The sequence below is a fragment of the Trachemys scripta genome, chromosome 2, assembly GCF_013100865.1.
Source record: "Trachemys scripta elegans isolate TJP31775 chromosome 2, CAS_Tse_1.0, whole genome shotgun sequence".
Taxonomy (NCBI): Eukaryota; Metazoa; Chordata; order Testudines; family Emydidae; genus Trachemys; species Trachemys scripta.
The window spans coordinates 254,271,987-254,292,719 of NC_048299.1; the positions used below are offsets into that span (position 1 = coordinate 254,271,987).

Below are 20,733 nucleotides of genomic sequence, written 5' to 3' on the forward strand. Positions count from 1 at the left end.
GAAGAATAACAGGAGCAGCACGATCCTATGGATAGGATACTAGACTGAGACTCTAGAGATCTGGTTCTTTTCCTGGCTTTCCCACTGATGTGCCGTGCGACCTTGAGCAAGACACTTACAGTAAACGAGAGGTCCCCAAACTGTGGGATGCACCCCCCTAGAAGGGAATGGAGGAAAGTTCAGGGGCGCAGCTGGGGCCAGGGAAGGAGCGCCACCCACCAGCTCTGCTCCTGACCTTGGCCCTGGCTGCTGGCCCCTTTACCCCTGTCCACGTCCGCCCCCTCTCCCCCCAGAGCCGAAGCCCTGCTCCCAGTCCCGGCTTGGGGGAGTGGGGGGTGGAAAGGGATAAGGGGGGGCCTGAAGTAAAATGTTGGGGAACACTGCAGTAAACTTTCTACATTTCAGTTTCTTCACTTGTAAAATTGGAATAACAATGCTTTCTCATTTTTTGTAAGATACTTTAAAATCAACAGATGAAAAGAATTGTATAAATGTGAAGTATTGTTATTTTTAAAAAGCCAGGTGGGGGGCAGAGAAGAACAGATAGCACACAATGCTGTTTCTTTTGCTAAGAAACCAATTCTGAATCTCTTCTTCACTTTAGCAGCCTCTGTGTGGCAGGGACTTTAAATGCAGGTGTTAATATACTTTTATTAGTCCTTTTTTCGCATTTGTCATTTCAGATTTCTTTATATAACTTGCATCCTTCGTATACTATTTGTCTGGCTTCATATGTCATGTATAGTTGATCACATGATTTATACAGCCTAGCATCTAATCTCTGTCTGAGATTTGATCATTTCAAGGATCATAAATGAGTTGTAAGACTATCTTTATTGGATGAAAATATTACATATATAAATTACATATATATAAATAAAACAAAAGTATGGGCCATCAAAATGGTATCATCTGGGTTGAGTATTGCAAAAACCATTAGATCCATTCCTGGTTTTGTAACTCGCATTTGCTGCATGGGGAAAAATGCCATACTAGATTAATTACAGGCACCAGCAATCTGCTTGAGTGAGCTCTTTAACTAATCCTGTTTCTCCTTTGTACAATAGTGTCTTAAAGGTGAAAGACTCCCTCAGTTTGTTGAAGAAGCATGTTTCTACCTAGCATATTTAGTCATTTCACTGTATACAGTATATGAGATCAGTCATAAAGAAAATTCTGTATCTCTTATCGACTCTGTTAACAGGAGCAGACCAAACTGACATAAGTGGATTATACTAAATGCTGAATCTTAAGGTAAAAAGATAGCGGGGACCCAGAAGAGCAAAACTAGAGATCAAAATAGAGAATCAGAGAGATCTGATAAGAGAGGGCTTCGGAGCAGAAAAGAGGAGGAGAGAAAAAGCATACAGAGTGCAAAGAGAAGCAGAAATTACCAAGCCACAGCCATTCAGAGTAAAGATGTACATTTGTAGCGCTAAGCTTTGAGGTGCTGATATTTTAATGTGTTATTTCAAGTATTCAATATAAAACATTAAATTAGGAAATATTTTACTTAACGTGTATATTTTCTGATTAAAACACTATTTTCTAAAGAAAATATTTTCTTTACATTCAACATTTATTTAGAAACCCTGCATACTATCTATGCATGCTTTCTTTCCACAGAAAACACTGTAAATTAGAGCAGTGATAGGAATAACATTATGAGTAAACAAAGATCCACGTGCAATATGAGACCCATTAAAGTCATATCTGGTCTATCACTTTCCAAGCATTCAGTGAACATAAATCTTGTATGTGTAAAAATGGAAATTTTTGTCCATGAGAAAAAAACACATTACTATAACTACCTTTGAGTCTCAAGAGGCTAATTCCTGTCTTTCTGAGTTTTAATAAAGTGTCACACACAAACCTGATGTTGATGTAGTAGTTTCCCCTTGAAATAACCCCATCAATTTAACACACAACGTTACTGATAGAAGTGTACTTACTGAAACTGGTGACAGACTTGAAATGGCAGATGTTTCACTGCATCTAAATAATGCTGCTCATCTTGTAAAATGTACATTACCATTTTGATGAATACACCATTACTGTAAAATAATTTTCAAATAGGAATACCTGAAGTTTTCTGAAGTGCTTCTTACCATAGCATCTAAGCATTCAATGAGGTGAATAGGATCTGCATGATGATGTCCAAAGTGGACATTAGTTTCCTTTTACCCTTTCCAAGTTCCAGGAAGTGGTGGTAGTTTTTTTTTTTTTGTTTATTTGTATGAACAGTAGCTATAGTGGAATGATTTAGGGGAAAAAAAGTAGGTAGTGTAGCTAGCTCCACAATTGTTGAAACTTTGGCTTAGTCTAATATACTCTAATGGATCATTCAACAATCAACCCCTCTTGATTGAGACTTGTTTATCTCTGGCTTCCATGTGCTGTGTCTTGGGATTTGTTAGCTGTATTGTCTCAGAGGGGGAATAATTGTACTGTCAGATCATGGATAGAGAGGATGTCTGGGAAGCTATCTATTGGTGATTCTGAAGAGCCATACCAAAGTCTTGAACTGGCACTAGAACAAAACTGAGAGCCAGTGAGTGCGGTGTTTAGAGAAGAGGGGTGATGCTGCTCAGAGCTCTGCAAGGGACTGTGCTTCCTGGTGCATAATTCCTTCCGGAGTTGCTCCAGGAGCAGTGCAGCTTTGTTTTCACCCCCACAGTTGAAGGCAGTAGCTAGGTGGCACAATCGGGCCCTAAAAGTGGTACTTTTAGAATGATGGTAATCCTTTACTGGTCAGTGCTGATCAATCCCGTGTTGTCACAATTTCAGAAACAGTAGTGTTCTTCCAAGAGTGACTGATTTCTCAGATGTGATGACTACTGGTGTAAAAATAGTTTAGGATGTTCAAAATACTTGACTTGACTCTCAGACATTAAAACTTCCTTACGTTTGGTGATTTCTTATTATTTCAAACACATATGCTACAATAAAACCTCACTAATTTGCACTAATGACTGGAAGACCCATTGTGGCTTGTATTTTGAGAATCAGTAAATAAAAAAAAAAACATGATCAAACAAGCAAACCTCATTGCAAACTACGGACTTTGTAAATGCTGATCTTAACAATATGGAGGAATCAGTGTAATAAGACACTTCTTTCCATGCAGGTGCTAAACACTTCATCTCCAAAGGAATCTCAGATGATTTTGGAAGGGGAAAATATGAGAAAAAAATAGAAACTAAATCTCCCATATGACAATGCACAGAGCTGTCACTAGGCTAGGCCTCCCTTACATTCCTGAGAAGAATAAACCTCTAAGAAACACCCAGGTAGACCGTCACACCAAAAAATAAAATTCCCTTGGTAGTGAAGGCAAAATTATTTTCCAGTTGCACCATATTATATCTATTTAGCTATATATCTGGCCCCATTCACTATTGTATCTGAGTTCCTCATAATCTTTTATGTATTTATCTTCACAACACTTCTGTGACTTAGGGAAGTACTACTATCCTCATTTTAAAGATGAGGAACTGAGAATAATTTGCCAAGATAATACAGGAAGTCTGTGGCAGAACAAGAAATTGAACCTAGGTCTTCTGAGTCCTTGGTCAATGCCCTAACCAGTTGCTGGTGTTCAATTTGTACTATAAACAGACTTGCAGCTTCTTCATCTTTTTTTGTGGGGAGGGGCGAGGGGAGAGGGCCTTGTGTGAAGCAGACTAGTTTTGTAAAGTAATTTTGTAAGGCAAATAGAGAAAGATACTAAAATAAATGTGACTGCTTCATTGCTTTCCTTTCTTCAGAGGAAATGAAAATCAATTCAATCATACAGAATCAGTTTCATTTTGATCCATCATGAGAAAGCAATATAACCAATTAAGCAATGTTGATTCATTAATACCACTTTAACTTATTAGGATAATTAAACTTCATTTTATTAATGTATTTTTAAAGAATTAAAAAACCATGTTTCACATGGTTATATAAATAGCATTCCTAGACATTCTGGACTTGGCTGTCCTCTCAATTTAATCTCATTTACAACATAAACTGTGAACACAAAAATTGTGTTATACTTGATAATTTTATAATAATTTTCATCCTTGAATCTCAGAGTGCTTTCCAAAAATGGACATGCATAGTTACAACTAATTTACAATTAAGCTAAAAGGGAAAAAACCCACTAACTTGGTCTTAACGTAGCCCCCATCATTGTTGAATCTAAGCACCAATCAGCACAATGATAAATCAAATCCTCACATTTCTGGCTAGTGAAGTCCAGTGGAATAGCAGTGAGTCCTTTGCTGATGTAGACTGTAAGGCTAAGTAATAGTTGTTTTAATGGAAGCATCTGTTTGGCTTCTGCACAGAAAGCCATCTCATCACACTGACAATCTATCCAACTATTAACCAGGGTCTAGTCTTCCATTTTTGTTCAGGTTTATGGAAAAGGGCAAGCTGACTTAGATTTCATCCTGAAAAGACTGAGGTGATCATGAAGGGTCAGAGAAAGAACAAAAAATGTTGTTGGAGGTTATCTCTGTCTCTCATTAAGATTGTTCTGCCATCATTTGTAAGTTAAGGTCAGGTTTGCTATTTGCTTTTAGATCACCAAAAAGCAGAAGTGAGCAAAACTGCTTTTCTCCATCTGGCCAGGATATTGTGTGAATTTTTTTTAAGAATGCAAACCTTGCTGTCATGATCTGTGCTTTTGTCATGTACGTGGGGTTCCATCTTGAACATGTAGCTTCCCTATGGAGAACAACCAGAGACTGGCAGAAGGGACTGCAGTTTAACATGGACTGCACATACCGAACCAATACCAACATCCAGGCCTCTTTCTCATCAACTTAAGTACAATTAGATCTGACAAGTGGTTAGACAACTAAATCAAAAATACATATAAACTCAAAAGTACAATAGGACCAGCCCTGAATGGAGAATTTGCTCGTAAGTTTAAGATAATGAAAAACTTGTATTTATATTCCTCTTTTATTTATAACTCTTGGCACTTAAGTGGATTTTATGTGGTTTTCCTTTCTGCTGGAACCATTAGTTGCAAGCTAGAATTAAGAGTAGAACATTCTTTTCTGCACTAACTAAATACAGGAATATGTGCATTGGTCTTTTCCTTTCACTAAATTAATGTTATTTTTAAAGAAAAAGAAATCTCCTGTAAATTATTTTGTTACCACTATCAAAATTATCAGACATTTCTTTGGCTTCTGGGATGCAATCAGACAATCTGTCCAACTGCTCATGTGCAATTGTGTTATCTGGAATAAATGTACTACACTTTACAAAAGATATGAATAGTTCAAATATTATATTTTTTCATATTCTGTAAAAAGAGGATTCAACTCCTGTAAACCAGAAACAACCTTATATTCAAAGAATTATAGAAATAGATACTAATATTTGTCATACATTGCTGCACCCCAGGTATTTGTTCATACAGTATAAAGGTTTTTCAGTATTCTGCCTGTCAAATATGCTGTCTATCTGAGAAAAATATGCATTACTACATCATAGTACAACGAACAGTGTAATTTTAACAGTGAGGTCAATAAATCCTGTAAATTCTTTTTTCTTTTATGGTTTTGCATCTTTGGCATACCAGTCACTGCAGACATGACAAAGTATTACATTGAGAAGTTAGGGGTTTCTGCTAGATATTCTTTTATGTCATTTGCTTTGTTTGCTCAACACATTTTCTCTAGATTTCAGCCCCAAGGCATCGTGCCCGACACCAACACAAGAAATTATGCAAATTAACGATAATATTGATTTGTCTGTGCAAAGCAACATTTATCAGTGAGATAAATAGCTAAATAAATAAATAAAGCTAAACATAAAGTAATGTTGGTATAAAGTGTCTAACATTCAAGAAATGTAATCAATAACCGAGTGAAAAAAAACTATTTAAGAAAAAAAAAAAAAACCTCCGAAGAAGTTGAGGATCTATGTTTTCTTGTAAACACACACATTTTTACACTTGAAGCAAGATAATAATTGTATTCCAAAAGCCCATGGTTGTCCTGCTTGCTCTTTCAAAGCTTTATTATTATGGGTTTTAGTAAATTGTAGGAATCTTTACTGATTTATACAGGATGCAGAGGATTTGTGTCACTAAAAATTGGGCCAGGCACTCAGACAATCATTTCACATTGTGATTTCTGTAGTGTACTTTACAAATGCACATCATTTATTTGCCTGAAATTTATAATAAGCTTAATGTCTAAGACAGGATTCGTCTGCTTCTCTTCAAGCCAGAGGAAGGATGTTTTCATATTAGCTTCAAAGCAAGGATTCAGTTAATTGCTTCACTTTTCAGTTTGAGGTAGGGCTAATTTTTTAATCCATTGCTGCTACACTGGGTCTTTTCTATCAAGTGGACATATTTTAATTATAAACACGGTACAAAAATAAAGAAAAAATGTTTACTTTAATGTTAACAATTGTTTGTCTGGATTCCGCAACATAGTGACACATTATGAAGTGATGTGAAGAATAGGGTGGCATTATCTATTTAGAACATTGGACCCAGAGCTATTTTTTCACAGACAAGTGAAGATTAAGGACATTGAGAACTATATCCCTCTTTACCTAGTATCATAGTGTGTCACATTCTTCACAAAAACACTACTGAAAGGACTACTAAGACTACTGGGACACATTTAATTACCCACAAGACAAAATGCTAAAGTAATGTCTCAACTATTGCACACCTACAAAATGAAGGTGAGTCTAGAGAAGACATACATTTAAATCATCTGTTGTGCATTGATTTTGTGAAAAAGTAAAAATATCTGAGTAGATGTGGACAGAGTGTTGGTAACAATGGAAGAGGGTAACAAAGAACCACAATAAAGAATTGTGAAACTGTTCTGGAGATTTGGATTCATATGCCACTTGTGTCATAAGTGATGTGTTTGGCTGCATAATCCTGATTCTCAGTAGACGTTTACACAAACAAGTTGTTGTTATAATTTGTCACAATTTGACTTGAATGACAATCTCCATGCAAGAGCTGATTAGAATTAATGTGGAATAGGAGGTATGTAGCAGCGTACAATGAAGCTGCATTAGCTGCATTGCCTTAAACAGGATAGCATGAGGGTGACTATCTGTTCTGGCTCCTGCACTGGTATTCAAGAAGGGCTGTGCATAGAAGGGCTCCCAGTCCACTTTCTGTCTGTGTGCACTTACTGATCTTCATTGTAGTTCCTAAATTTGGATGAATACAAGAACTGAGTGCGACTAGCTCTGCTAGGCACCCTATAAATGGAAGAGAAGGTAGGGCAAAAGACAGGACCATGAACTTATCATCCATCCTTACGAACCATCATAGCTGGCTGTCCGTGGAGGTAGGCACATGCTGCACATCCTTAAGAGGATAGCAGGACTGTCTGTACTCTTTCTGAGTGCCAGAGAGCTCTGAAAAAACATGATCCATCAGGCAGAGAAGCTGCAGCTACTGTTGTTAGGGTAGTGCTGCTACTCCATGGAACAGTGTGAAATGCATAATCTTGCTCCAAGTAAATACCAATTATTAAAGAACATTAGAGAAGTTTATTGACTGTGTTTGTTAACTATGGGCCATTAGTGCCAGGAGTTACAAATTCACTAGAGTAAATGGGATCAGCCCTATACCAGCAAGAGTTCACCCCTAGTTGAGGACATGAGGTGATGTCCAGGAATTGCACTAAATCAGCTCATCTTCTTGGTGCTCTGGCCAAAGCCTAACCAGCAACAACTACCTTTAGGGCAGCATGGGCAGGATGTAAACTCTCTGATAGAGTGTGAGTTACAGGCACATAACACTGCTGCAATCACCTTCTACAAACAGGGACATGATGGAAGCAGATATAACCAAGGGGCAAATCAAGTCCATAATTTGAATTATAGTTAACCTTCATTAAATACTTAGTTATAATTAATTGGCATGTAATTAACATAAACATCTTATTAAATTTTAGAATACATCACCAGTGGGTGCAATGAATGAATACCAAGCAATTAATAAATATTTTTTTTTCAACTAGTTCTTTACAACTAGTTACCAATTATGCAACAATGCCCGTTAATAAACTATTTAAAACATATAGTTACTAAAATCAACTAGTATTTCCATTTAATAGATTTAACTATTTTCTTAACACAAAGTTACTTATTTGAGATATGTAGTTAAAAATCTGATCAAGATCCATGACTAGCTCTCATGAAGATACTCCTCATACATTTTTATCCCCTGACACTCAGGAAGGTTAAAAGAATATAACACTGCACATGTAACACCTGCACTTCATTTCTGAGCACTTGAACATTTGGAAAACATTCATGCTTTTAATATTTTAATAGACAGTGAGCAATCACAGCTTTTGACATGGTGTTTGCATAATACAGACACAGAACTCTTATGTTTAAAAAAAATTCAGTTGAAAGGTTTAGCTCCCCAAAACTACTTGTGGAAAATTAACATGAAACAAACTTGAATTTCACTTCTCTCCATAGGTCAGCAGGAACATAGTGTCTGCATACATATAAGCAGCTAAAGTATTTGGTTGGCACATCCCTAATGAAGGTCTGCCACTTCTGTACTTGTGTGATTAATAAGGTCTGAGAACCTTGCATGAATAGTAAAATAGAATTATCATTTTGTCCAAGTTTATACAACAGAATAATATGAATTCCTTGTTTTTAAAGAAAACAAAGCGTAGAGAGCACATTTCATGTTTCATGAATATTCCTAATAGTTTACTATACAATAAGATATATGTTACTGACACAATAGCATTCTTCTTAAGAACATATATGTTGTAAACCAAACTGTTAACCACATAGTCATTTCCATTTCATTATTAAGGAATCATACTGTACCTTGGCATGCAATTCCAAAGACAGGAGATGCTAAATATAATGTTAATTTGAAGAGTTCTGTCCCAAATGATTAAGTTTAAAAATCAATCTGAGGCTCAAAATCTTAAGGTAGACATCAAAATCATCAGATAGTTTTATTTAAAAAAAAAACATTTACTTTTCATTAGAAATCTCACGTATTCTAGTACTTTCGGGTTCGTTATAGTTGGTGGATGATGAATAAATATGGAATAGTTATTTGGCCCTTCTAATATTAATCCTAATAGAAACATATAACACTGAGAAATGTAGAAATGAAAAACAAAGCAACAATATAAATTGAGAGAACTTTTCTGACCATCCATAAATAAATAAATAAATAAATACATGCATAAATATATGCATGCATACATACATAAAGTTGGCTTCAGTTTTAAGTGAAGATTCAGGTGAGATTACATTTTATCTAGGTTAGTTTGCTCACAACCACACAAAATGTGATACAAAATGACTTCCAAAGTCATATAATCAATAGTTGCTAACCTTAGTAGATTCTGTTACAATATTTGATTTATTAGTTTTGTTTGTAGGGCTGTACTGGCAGGAAGATTTTGGTTCCCATGAATGAAAATTAAACACATTTATTTTATTTATTTTAAATCAGAAAAACTGATGGCCTAAATCAGAAGAGGAGAAAATAGTCAGCTAAAATATGTCACTTAATCTGTGATTAAACATATTTACCTTGACAAGCTGGGACTGGTGCATCCCAGGCATGATATCCATATGGAGATTTCCTGCATACAGCAGTACTTTTCCCAACAAGCCTAAATCCTCGATCACAAGCCCAGCGAACCATACTGTTGAGCTGTCCACCTGTCTGACTGACAATGAATCCATGTGGAGGGGACTCAGGAGTACTACAATAAAGAGCTTTGGGAAAAACAAAAAACAAAACAATGTTTCCCCCTCTGTTAATGTTCGGTACTAACGCTACCTGAATTCTTTGAGAACTTGCCTGTGTAAGGACTGAGAAAAGACATTAAGATAGTGATTCTGGCACCCTTATCTAGATTCAGTAGTGCGTTATTCAGAAAGTAAAAGTGGTGGAATAAGGCCTAATAAGGACTTCAGGATTTGGTTCCCAGATGGCAAATGTGAAATCAAGACGCATCAGCACAACTATTATTATAACAACTTCTCTGTTGAACAAGGTACAACATAGTATTTTTGTTCCTTGATAGCTTAAAGAAACTAAATTGCTACTATGAAAAATGCCTTTAATAAATCAAAACCAACAAGTGTATCGGCTAAGGATTTTCTTTTTCAGGTTATTGTATTTTTTTTGTTCACAACAAAAATTATTTCTACAAATGTCAACCATGTATGAACTAAAAGTGAATTATTAAAAATTACAGTACCACAATCTTTATTGTACTTCTGAGTGCCCCAATTAACCTGCATCAGTTACTTTGCAGCTGCATTTTTCTCTCTTTGAAATTCCCCAGAAATCCTAGAGGACATGCAAAATGTTGAAGATAGGGAAAGCATCTCTACAGATCTTTATAAGTGTGAGTAGAGATAATAAGGTTAGAAATAAAGTTTTAATAATCTGATAGGATGTTGGCCCAGATTCTTAAATATATTTAGGTGGTTAACTTCCAGTGGGAGTTATATATCATTCTTATACATTTTTCATTTGCTTGGTTTACCTTATGAGAGGAGACTCAAAGAGCTTAGCTTGTTTAGCCTAACCAAAAGAGTGTTGAGGGGAGATATAATTGCTCTCTATAAATACAGCAGAGGGATTAATACCAGGCAGGGAGATGAGTTGACTATGTGGACACAAGAACAAACACTGGTCATCAAGTTTAGGCTTGATATTAGACAAAGCTTTCTAACCATCAAAGGAGTGAAATTCTGGAACAGCCTTCCAAGGGGAGCAGTGGAGGCAACAAACCTAACTGGCTTCAAGACTGAGCTTGTTTTGTTTGGGGGACCGTGTGCTGAGCATAGCAGACTGTTAGGAAAGGTCAAGAGCTTCTTAACGATGCTTTGATCCCTATGACCTTTAGCACCCAACAACCCTTAACCTGAGGGCTGGCTACTCAAGAAGACTAAGCCCACTCCTAAGCAACCAGAGGAGCTAGAGTACAGTAGCAGCTAACAAGAGTTTTCCGAGGGAGTTTAGAGGGGAAATATGCGGGATGGGGACTAAATACACTTAACATTCTTTAAACTTAAGGCAATAAACACCCCTCTCTCAATAAAAAAACAATACAACAGAGGAAAGAGCTTCAGGACTAAAATGAGAATGCAGGTAGAAGTCCAGCAACAGAGTGGGGGCTATCCAATTTATTGCATTCAATGCAGCATGTATGATTACCTACCCTATGGGCATGTGGTGTATGTGTGCATTCGGTGCCAGGACTCCTGGATCTGAAAGACTGTGTACAGGCTTTGGAGACCAGAGTGGCTGAACTGGAGGAACTAAGGGAGACAGAGGTACATGGAGGAGATTTTACAGGACACAGTAGAACAGTCCCAACCTTGGTCTTACAGCCTCTGTGCTGTAGAGGAGGATGAAAATCTCAGGGACGGAATACATCAAACTGGGTTCAACTAATTTGATACTTACTTATCAGAAAGTGGTAGCAATAGTTACCATATTTGGGGTATGACCATCATATATAGGCAAGTTCACAATTGTTCCTCTTTCCCCACAATATTTTAAGGTATTGTGCAGCACTTGGTTGGCAGTTGAATGGAGTTGTATGCAGCTGTAATGCAATACTTGACCCTAGGTTTCAACTAGTTTTCTATTCTGAGCAGCAGGAATTCTTTATGTTGAATATTTGTCATACCATTCTAAATGAGACATATTTTATAAAGATATTTTATACAGAATCAGTTATCTGGTTCAAATATAAAAGAGATCCGATTTTCTTTTCCGTTTTAGAAGCTTAGTGTCTAATAAAGTAGCTCACATTATCCTTGTACATACATAAATACATTCCATACATTCCATATTGAAGTTTTAAGCAGATAGAAAACAACACATTTGATTTACATACCTATGTATCTTATCCTGAAACCTCTTTTGTTGGTGCCATGATCTGCTGACCACCGGAGAAACACTTCATGGCCATTACTGGATATATTTAAAGAGGATGAGAAATCCCCACTTAGGGAAATAAGCAATGGGCTATGACTATTTGGTCCTTGATACAGGAGGAGAAAAAAATGAAAATATAAAGATTAAAATTAAACATGTACAAAATGTTCCTTGAGTAATGGTAAATGAAATAGATTTAACAGTGGAATTTACATTAACCACATGCTACGTATTATTGAATAGATCATAAAAGATAATTAAATATTATATATATATATATACACACACACAGTCATACTGATTAGTAATGCAATACAATCTGGAAAAGAAATGCAATCTAATGTCACTACTTATACTAACAAACTCAAGTAATGACTTATTTCGACAAAAAAGAGTATTTCTATTATATGTCTAAATGGCAGGGAGTGGGGCAGGGGTGACAAGGCATAAATATAAAAGCATCCAAGTTGTATATCCTGTAGTTACCATCAAACACCTCAAGTATATCAAATTCCTTTTCTGTCTGGAAGAATTCAAAGAACATGCTGATATTATAACCCTTTTCCACAGTAATGGTCCAAGCGCACATTTGGAGGTTTGGGTAGCTGTCTGGGTAGCCTGGGCTCAGTATGACTCCTGTTGAATCCAGACGCATTTCATTGGCTGGGCAGAGCACTATGAAACACAGAGATTATTTCAAAAACTCTAATTACCATTATACATATAATTTTGTATGACTTACATTTTTTTCTAAGTTAAAGAAAAGAGCTGCATTACTCACTTTATTTCTATGAATATGGAACAAGAACACTTAATTAAGGGATAGTAGACAAAGTTTGTGTTAGCCAGCATTTCCTACAATAAATTATGTTATGGAAAATAAACACACTAAGACTGAGAAATCACTGACTAATGGGTTTTACTCTCCTTACATTATCTGGAAGACCCTTTGTTCTTTCAGACTGCACATTAAGTGAGCCAGGCTGAATTGTTCAGATAGTAAACCACAGCTTTTATTCCTTTCCTTAAATAATAATAATGATGATGGAAGATAAAATCTCATGTGAACCAAGTTTAAGGAATCAGTTGTGGTCTCTGATTATTAGGCTGTAAATAGCAATAAATCACTCTATTAGTTTATTAGAAGCATATAGTTATTAATTTTAAAAATGTTTGTTTTGGTGAGTATATACCATACTCATACATTCAGTATGGCAAAATACATTGTTTCTGGTATTTGGTCTTACATTTAACTTTGTCCAGTGTTACTACTCCTAGATTTCTCATTGCCTCTACCTGCTGTAAGAATGACTTGAAATCACTGTCATGCCACTTTATAGACCTCATATATCATATAGTGCCACTTCTAAGCTTAAATGTCTCTCTTAAATGTCCACTACCAAGTGGAAAAGTAGAGAAGAAGTATTTTCTACTGGGTGAGACCTAAGACTGACAATCAAGAAATCCTTCAAATGAGGATAATGAGTCCATGCAACGAGCCCTTCCTTATAAAACAGGGTTTAAAATTGAGGAGGGAAAGTTAAAATAAGTTCTGCCATTTACTTAAATGGTATCAATAACAGAACAGAGGTTTGTTAAACCACATTATTCTTCTGTCCCTAATAAATATATAACTGATAAAGATGCCATGAGATGGATTCATTATGCATACATAATCATCTATCCCCTTAAGTCACAGTTTTTATCTTCTTAAAAGATGTGTACACTAGTGATATTTAAATGTGCATTTGGTTCCAGTGTGGAAAAAGTTCAAAAAATTCTGAATTTTCCTCCCTTCTTACTCAAAGACAGGTTGTTTCCTGGATGAATGAATGTCAGTCAACTGCAGAAAAAAATTAAAGAAATGCAGCCTGAAAGTCTCAAGTTCTCCACTGCTGTCAGCTCTGTTCTTGAAGTCAGCCAAGGAAAAGAAGATAGATATTATGAATTTGCATTAACCTCCAGGCAACCGTAACTCTGAGTTAACCCTTTTTGTCAGTGAATCTATGTTTTTTCCCCTTATATTTTTAATGTACCCATTTTTTTTCCTTTTCTTCTTCCTCTTTCTTCTTCATGGTATAAGAGTCAATGACCTACAGATCACACACATCTGAGGGCTGTTAACAGGATGCTTAAAGTTTGGCACTTAAATTCATACTAAGGCACCTAAATAAAAGAGGCCCAGTGAACGCAATTCCCAATGAAGTAAATGGGAGCTGCGGATGCTCAGCATCACTGAAAATCAGGCCACTTATTTGGGTGACCATGTGTGACTTTAGGTACCTAACCTTTGGCAGTCACATTTGAAAACTGTGGCTTAAGAGTTTTACATAAAGTCACACAAGTCAGTGGCAGAGTCAGGAATAGAACTTGGGCCTCCTGGCTCTCAGGCCAACAGCTGAGAAGGAGAAAGGAAATGGAGAAGGGTAGGCTGAGGATAATACATCAGTGAAGCAGAGGAAGATGATATGCATATATATGAGCCAGTGTAGGCCAGTGTACATTTACTGATCTAAGGGAAGGGGGGAAAGGATTGGGAAATACTACTCCAATTGATGCATATTAGAGGAAAACACACACCTCTTAGGCAGATCATATCTGGCCAGTTTTACTCAGTGGTTCTCCAGCTTTTGTATTGGTGGCCCCTTTCACACAGCAAGCCTCTGAGTACGATCCCCGCCCCTTATAAATTAAACACTAATATAAATGCTGGAGGCGAAACAGAGTTTGGGGATGAAGGCTGACAGCTCGGAAGCCCAATGTAATAACCTCACGACCCCCTGAGGGGTCACAACCCCGCGTTTGAGAATCCCTGATTTACTGAAGGAATATCGGGCTCATAGAAAACATCCTCAAGCCACGCACCAAAGGGCCAGCTTCCTCCAGGAAACAAACAACTTCCTCCACAAACTGCAACATCAACAGCCTCCCTCAGAACACCATCCTTACCACCAGAGATATCACTTTCTCTATACACCAACATCCCTCACAATGATGGACTCCCTGTTTCAAATATTTACAAGACTATGGATTACCCTCAAATATCCAGACCAAACACATTGCAAAACTTATTCATCCTCATCCATAACAATTTTACATTCAATAACAAACACTTTGTCCAAACCATGAGAACAGCCATGGGTACTAGGATGGCTCCCCAATACACCAGCCTCCCCAATACACTAACCACAGATTCCGTGACTTTCCAGGACTTTCATGACTTCCAAAGCTGCAGCAGCCAGTGTGGCAGACCCCAGGGCCGCTCCAGCAGCTGGGGCGGTCCAGGGGCCAGCCACACTGGTCGCTGTTGGGGCAGCCCCAAGGCCAGCCGCATTGTGATGTACCGCATCCAATGCATTAAATGCCCCAATACCAGTTATGTGGGTGGAACTATACAATAATGAAGCTCTCGAATGAACATTCATAAGAAATTGGTAAAAGACAAAAGCACCATATCATCCATGTATGAACAGTTTTCACAAAGCAATCACTCTAAACATGACCTATCAGTCCTCATCCTAAAAGGAAACCTGCGTGACACTTTCAAAAGACAAATCTGGAACCTTAAATTCATAACTTTTCTAGACACTACAAATCACGTACTTAATAGAGATACTGGATGTATGGCTCCTTACAACAATCTGTAATCCACTAACAACCCCTCACCAGCTGTTTCCCACCCACCCCCTTCCTTTCTATGACTGGAGGGATGTTAATAGGCCACTTCACCTGAATGATCCCTTGAAATATGCAAAAAGAACAGGAGTACTTGTGGAACCTTAGAGACTAACAAATTTATTAGAGCATAAGCTTTCGTGGACAACAGCCCACTTCTTCGGATGCATATAGAGTTTCACGGCCACAAGTACTCCTGTTCTTTTTGCGGATACAGACTAACATGGCTACTACTTTGAAATATGCGTTAACTGCTTGTTCTAAACAATCTGTTCAAACTTTGTATTTAGCAGTGACATTTTAAGTTAGTTTCCCAGACCTGAAGAAGAGCTCTGTATAACCTCGAAAGCTTCTCTCTCTCTCTCACCAAAAGAAGTTGGATCAACTAAAAGATATTACCTCACCTACCTTGTCTCTGTAATATCCTGGGGCCAATAGGGCTACAACAATACTGCATTGACCAGTATAGTATACGATGATGACATTACATCCAGAGCTGTCCTTAGGCATAGGCAGCATACAGGGCTGTGAAGGACACCGGAAAATGTGGGGCACCCCTGGGTCTTAGTGTCCACCCACCCGCCTCTTCCTATCCCTGTTCTGACCCTTCCTGCAGGCTCCCACAGCTAGCTGCTGCAGCCTGTTGACTCTTACTCTGGAGGGGATCTAGTAACTTAAAAGTGAAAAAGCCTTCCAGCCTGCCAGACCTATTAGCACAACACTGAAACTGTTAAAGAGCCATACAAGTGGTAATGAAGCCATTTAACAGGCATTTGCCAAACCCTAGGTATATACTGTCAGTTTCTGAATTTACAGACAAAAACAGTTGTGCATTACTGTAGTGCTTGGATCTTCAGACATATAGTTTTTTAAATAAATCCTTCAAAAGACCACTCTTATCTAAAATACACATTTTAATTTTAATTACTATAGTACAAAAAAACTTGCTTCCAAAATCTTCCTGTCCTTTCTGTCCATCCCTTTCTCCCTTCATCCGCCTGTTGAAGAGCGGCTAGCCCTTAAAGGGAAAACACCCCTTTCCTTCCAGATAGCTAGACAAACGAGTTTCCCGTTCTTTACTTCTGACTATTTGATGAACTAGTTTTAAGAGAACCCTCCAGCAAAGTCAGTACTTTAGTAAGATATAAAATCCTTTGTTATGCCTAAAATCTTTGGAAACATATTTTTTAAAGTTGGTGAAATTTCATAAACATGTCTGTTGTTATGGAGATCACACAAAGTACAGTATATACTCATTCATTAGCCCGTTCATTTATAAGCCGACCACCCAAAATGGATAGGTAAAAATAGCAAAAACTGTATGACCCTTAATAAGCCGGCCCTAGATTTCAGGGTTTGGAAAACTTTGGCTCCCAGCCTGTCAGAGTAAGCCACTGGTAGGTCGGGACTTTTTGTTTACTTGGAGCGTCTGGAGGCATGGATCCCCTCAGCTCCCTGTGGCAGCAGTTCGTCGTTCCCAGCCAATGGGAACTGCAAGAAATGGCGTGGGCCGAGGGATGTGCGGGCCACCGCTTCCTGCCGCCCCCATTTGCCTGGAGTAGCCAGTGGGAGCCGTGATCGGCCGAACATGCGGACGTGGCAGGTAAACAAATCTTACTCTGGCGACCCGCGTATTAGATATTCAATTCAATGATTCCATAGAGTTTTAAATCATCAAATTTTGATGTAGACCCGTTTATACGCTGACCCCCGCTCTTTGATGCGTCACTTTTTTAACAAAAATATTCGGCTTATGAATGAGTATAGACAGTAAATTAGTGTTCCCTTTTTCTAAAAGCAATTAACATTGTTATGAACACACTAAACCTCTGTGACTGATTAATTTAAAATAATGTCTTTGTTTCAGTGAGTTAAATATGCAGTATTCTGGAATGATTACTTTATGAAGGCTCAATAGTACATTTAAAATATAAAATCAGCTTAGAAATCCTGATTAAGAAAATGTAAAATGGAGAAGAGCTGCATCATGTATTCCATAATATTTAATGCTGTATTCATCAGGACAGCTGACTTGCCCTTACTAGGAAGTTTTTGCAAATAATTCTCTGACAAACTTCAGGGTATATCAAAATACCTGTGACTGACATTTTTTATTCCTAAATTTAGTGCTTTTAATTAGGTACCTTCTGCATGTCCAGTCTTCACCTTCTGGCATGCAGTGAAAAACATGCTCCATTTTCATTCATTCAAAAGCCACTCTTCTGCAATTTCTTTCTAATGTCATTTGCTTCATTTGGGTTCAGGGATTTAGCTGGCAGGGGGTGAGCAGGGAGGGCGAGGGAAGAGAGAAAGGAAACAATGGGGAGGGGTGGGGCTTGGGCAGAATTGGGGCGGGGCCTGGGGCAGAGCAGGGGTGGAGTATGGGTGGGGCCAAAGGAAGAAGAGATGGGCTGGGGAACTAGCTTCCCCAAGCGGCAGCTTCACCCACCACCTATGACAGCAGGTAAGAGCTGGTCAGCTCCTGCACACTCAGCACACATTGCAATCTCCTTAGGCAGGGGTCATATTCACAGAACCAAATATGCTGGTGCTGCACATTCTGTGTGAGGGAGAGGGTACGGGGGTCCCTGCGAGGAACTGTGACTCTCTGCCATCGTGAGGCAAGCCGGATGGCTCGGTATCCTTGCTACCTCATTCCCTCCCTCCCCCCCGACCACACATAAGTGCAAACCATTTTTTTCCAAACAAGCCTAAAACATCAGAAGCTCAGCAAACCACACTGTTGAGCTGTCCACCTGTCTGACTGAAAATGAATCCATGTGGAGGAGACTGGAGCACTACAATAAAAAACTTTAAAACAAAAACAAATTTTAAAACAAATAACCAAATGTTAAATTTTGGTAATCAAATCTGAGGCTCTTATTCAGTTTCTACACAAACTCTATCTGATTTTTCCCCTAGATTGCCTCCTAATGGAGCATTTTACTGACACCTGTATATTTATTGCAACCAATATATTTATAGTAGGTCTGTTGATTAATCGCAGTTAACTCACTCAATTAACTAAAAAAAAATTAATCATGATTAAAAAAAATTAATCGTGATTAATCACAGTTTTAATCACACTATTAAACAATAGAATAACAATTGAAATTTATTAAATATTTTGGATGTTTTTCTACATTTTCAAATATATCAATTTCAATTACAACCGCATATAAGTGTACAGTGCTCTCTTTAGATTATTTTTATTACAAATATTTGCACTGTAAAATGATAAAAAATAGTATTTTTAAATTCACCTCTTACAAGTACCATACTGCAACATCTTTATCATGAAAGCACAACTTTCATTGCAATCAATGTCGATTTTTTTTTGTTATATAACTGCACTCAAAAACAAAACAACGTAAAACTTTAGAGCCTACAAGTCTACTCGGTCCTATTTTTTGTTCAGCCAACCACTAAGAGAAACAAGTTTGTTTACATATATGGAAGAGAATGCTGCCCACTTCTTATTTACAATGTCACCTGAAAGTGAGAACAGACATTCGCATGGCACTTTTGTAGCCGGCATTGCCAGGTATTTACATGCCAGATATGCTAAACATTCATATGCCCCTTCATGCTTTGGCCACCATTCCAGAGGACATGCTTCCATGCTGATGACACTCATTAAAAAAAATAAGGCATTAATTAAATTTTTGACTGAACTCCTTGGGGGAGAACTGTATGTCTCTTGCTCAGTGTTTTACCCACATTCTGCCATATATTTCATGTTATAGCAGTCTCAGATGATTACCCAGCATGTTGTTTATTTTAATAACACTTTCACTGCAGATTTGACAAGAGGCAAAGAAGGTATTAATGTGAGATTTCTAAAGATAGCTACAACACTTGACTCAAGATTTAAGAATCTGAAGTGCCTTCCAAAATCTGATTGGGACGCAGTGTGGAATATTCTTTCAGAAGTCTTAAAAGAGCAATACTCCGATGCAGAAACTACAGAACCCGAAACACCAAAAAAGAAAATCAATCTTCTTGTGGTGGCATATGACTCAGATGATGAAAATGAACATGCATTGGTTTACACTGCTTTGGGTCGTTATCAAGCAGAACCCATCATCAGCATGAATGTATGTCTTCTGGAATGGTGGCCAAAATATGAAGGGACATGTGAATCTTTAGCGCATCTGGCATGTAAATATCTTACAATGCCAGCTACAAAAGTGCCATGCAAACACCTGTTCTCACTTTCAGGTGACATTGTAAATAAGAAGTGGGAAGCATTATTTCCTGCACATGTTTGTCTAAGTGATTGGCAGAACAAGTAGTAGGACTAAATGGACTTGTAGGCTCTAAAGGTTTACATTGTTTTATTTTTGAATACAGTTATTTTTTGTACATAATTCTACATTTTTAAGTTCAGAAAGAGTTTAAGAAAGAGATTGGACAACAGTACTTGAATTAAGTAAATTGAAAAATATTATTTCTTTTATTTTCACACTTCAAATATTTATAATAAAGATAAATATAAAGTGAGCACTGTACACTTTGTATTCTGTGTTGTAATTGAATTCAATATTTTTGAAAATGTGGAAAACATCCAAAAATATTTATATAAATAGTATTCTATTATTATTTAACAGCGCGATTAATTGTGATTAATTTTCTTAATCGCTTGATAGCCCTAATTTATAAGCAAAACCAAAATATTTTTTCCAAAACTAATACGTGTTCAGGTGACCCACACAGATTTTTAAAAATACTAAATGTTGGGCCTGCTTCTCCAGTATCCTGCAACATGTGTATTAACTGATATCAGTGCAAAGTGAATGTAAAATGAAACCAAGTAAGAATACTAGTCTTTTATACACACATTGCACTGGCTAAAAAATCTGCACAAGATGAAAATCAGAACCATAGTGTCTAATAACAAAACATATGTTCTTCTTTGTAAAAAGCAATTATGTAGCTCTCAATCAGTGTATTTTACTTGAAACTAACATTACTCCTGAGGGCATTCTGCACCAAGAAAATGAAAATTCTGCACACAATATCTTAAAATTCTGCAAAATTCTGCAAATTTTATTTGTCAAATAAAAGTGGAGGCTCCAGCATGGCATTGTGGAGCACAGGAGAACAATGTGCAGCTTCCC

General features: G+C 37.3%; 1 protein-coding gene across 1 annotated transcript in view; it reads right to left on the reverse strand.

Annotated features, from left to right (window-relative positions):
* The window catches only part of CSMD3 (CUB and Sushi multiple domains 3), a 1,107,808-nt gene that overhangs the window by 125,043 nt on the left and 962,032 nt on the right, over positions 1–20,733 (reverse strand). The window contains exons 39-41 of the mRNA XM_034759587.1: positions 12,425–12,623; positions 11,898–12,044; positions 9,568–9,756 (exon numbers count right to left, since the gene is read on the reverse strand). Coding sequence (XP_034615478.1) covers positions 9,568–9,756; positions 11,898–12,044; positions 12,425–12,623 — 535 coding nt within the window. The remainder of the gene's footprint in view (positions 1–9,567; positions 9,757–11,897; positions 12,045–12,424; positions 12,624–20,733) is intronic.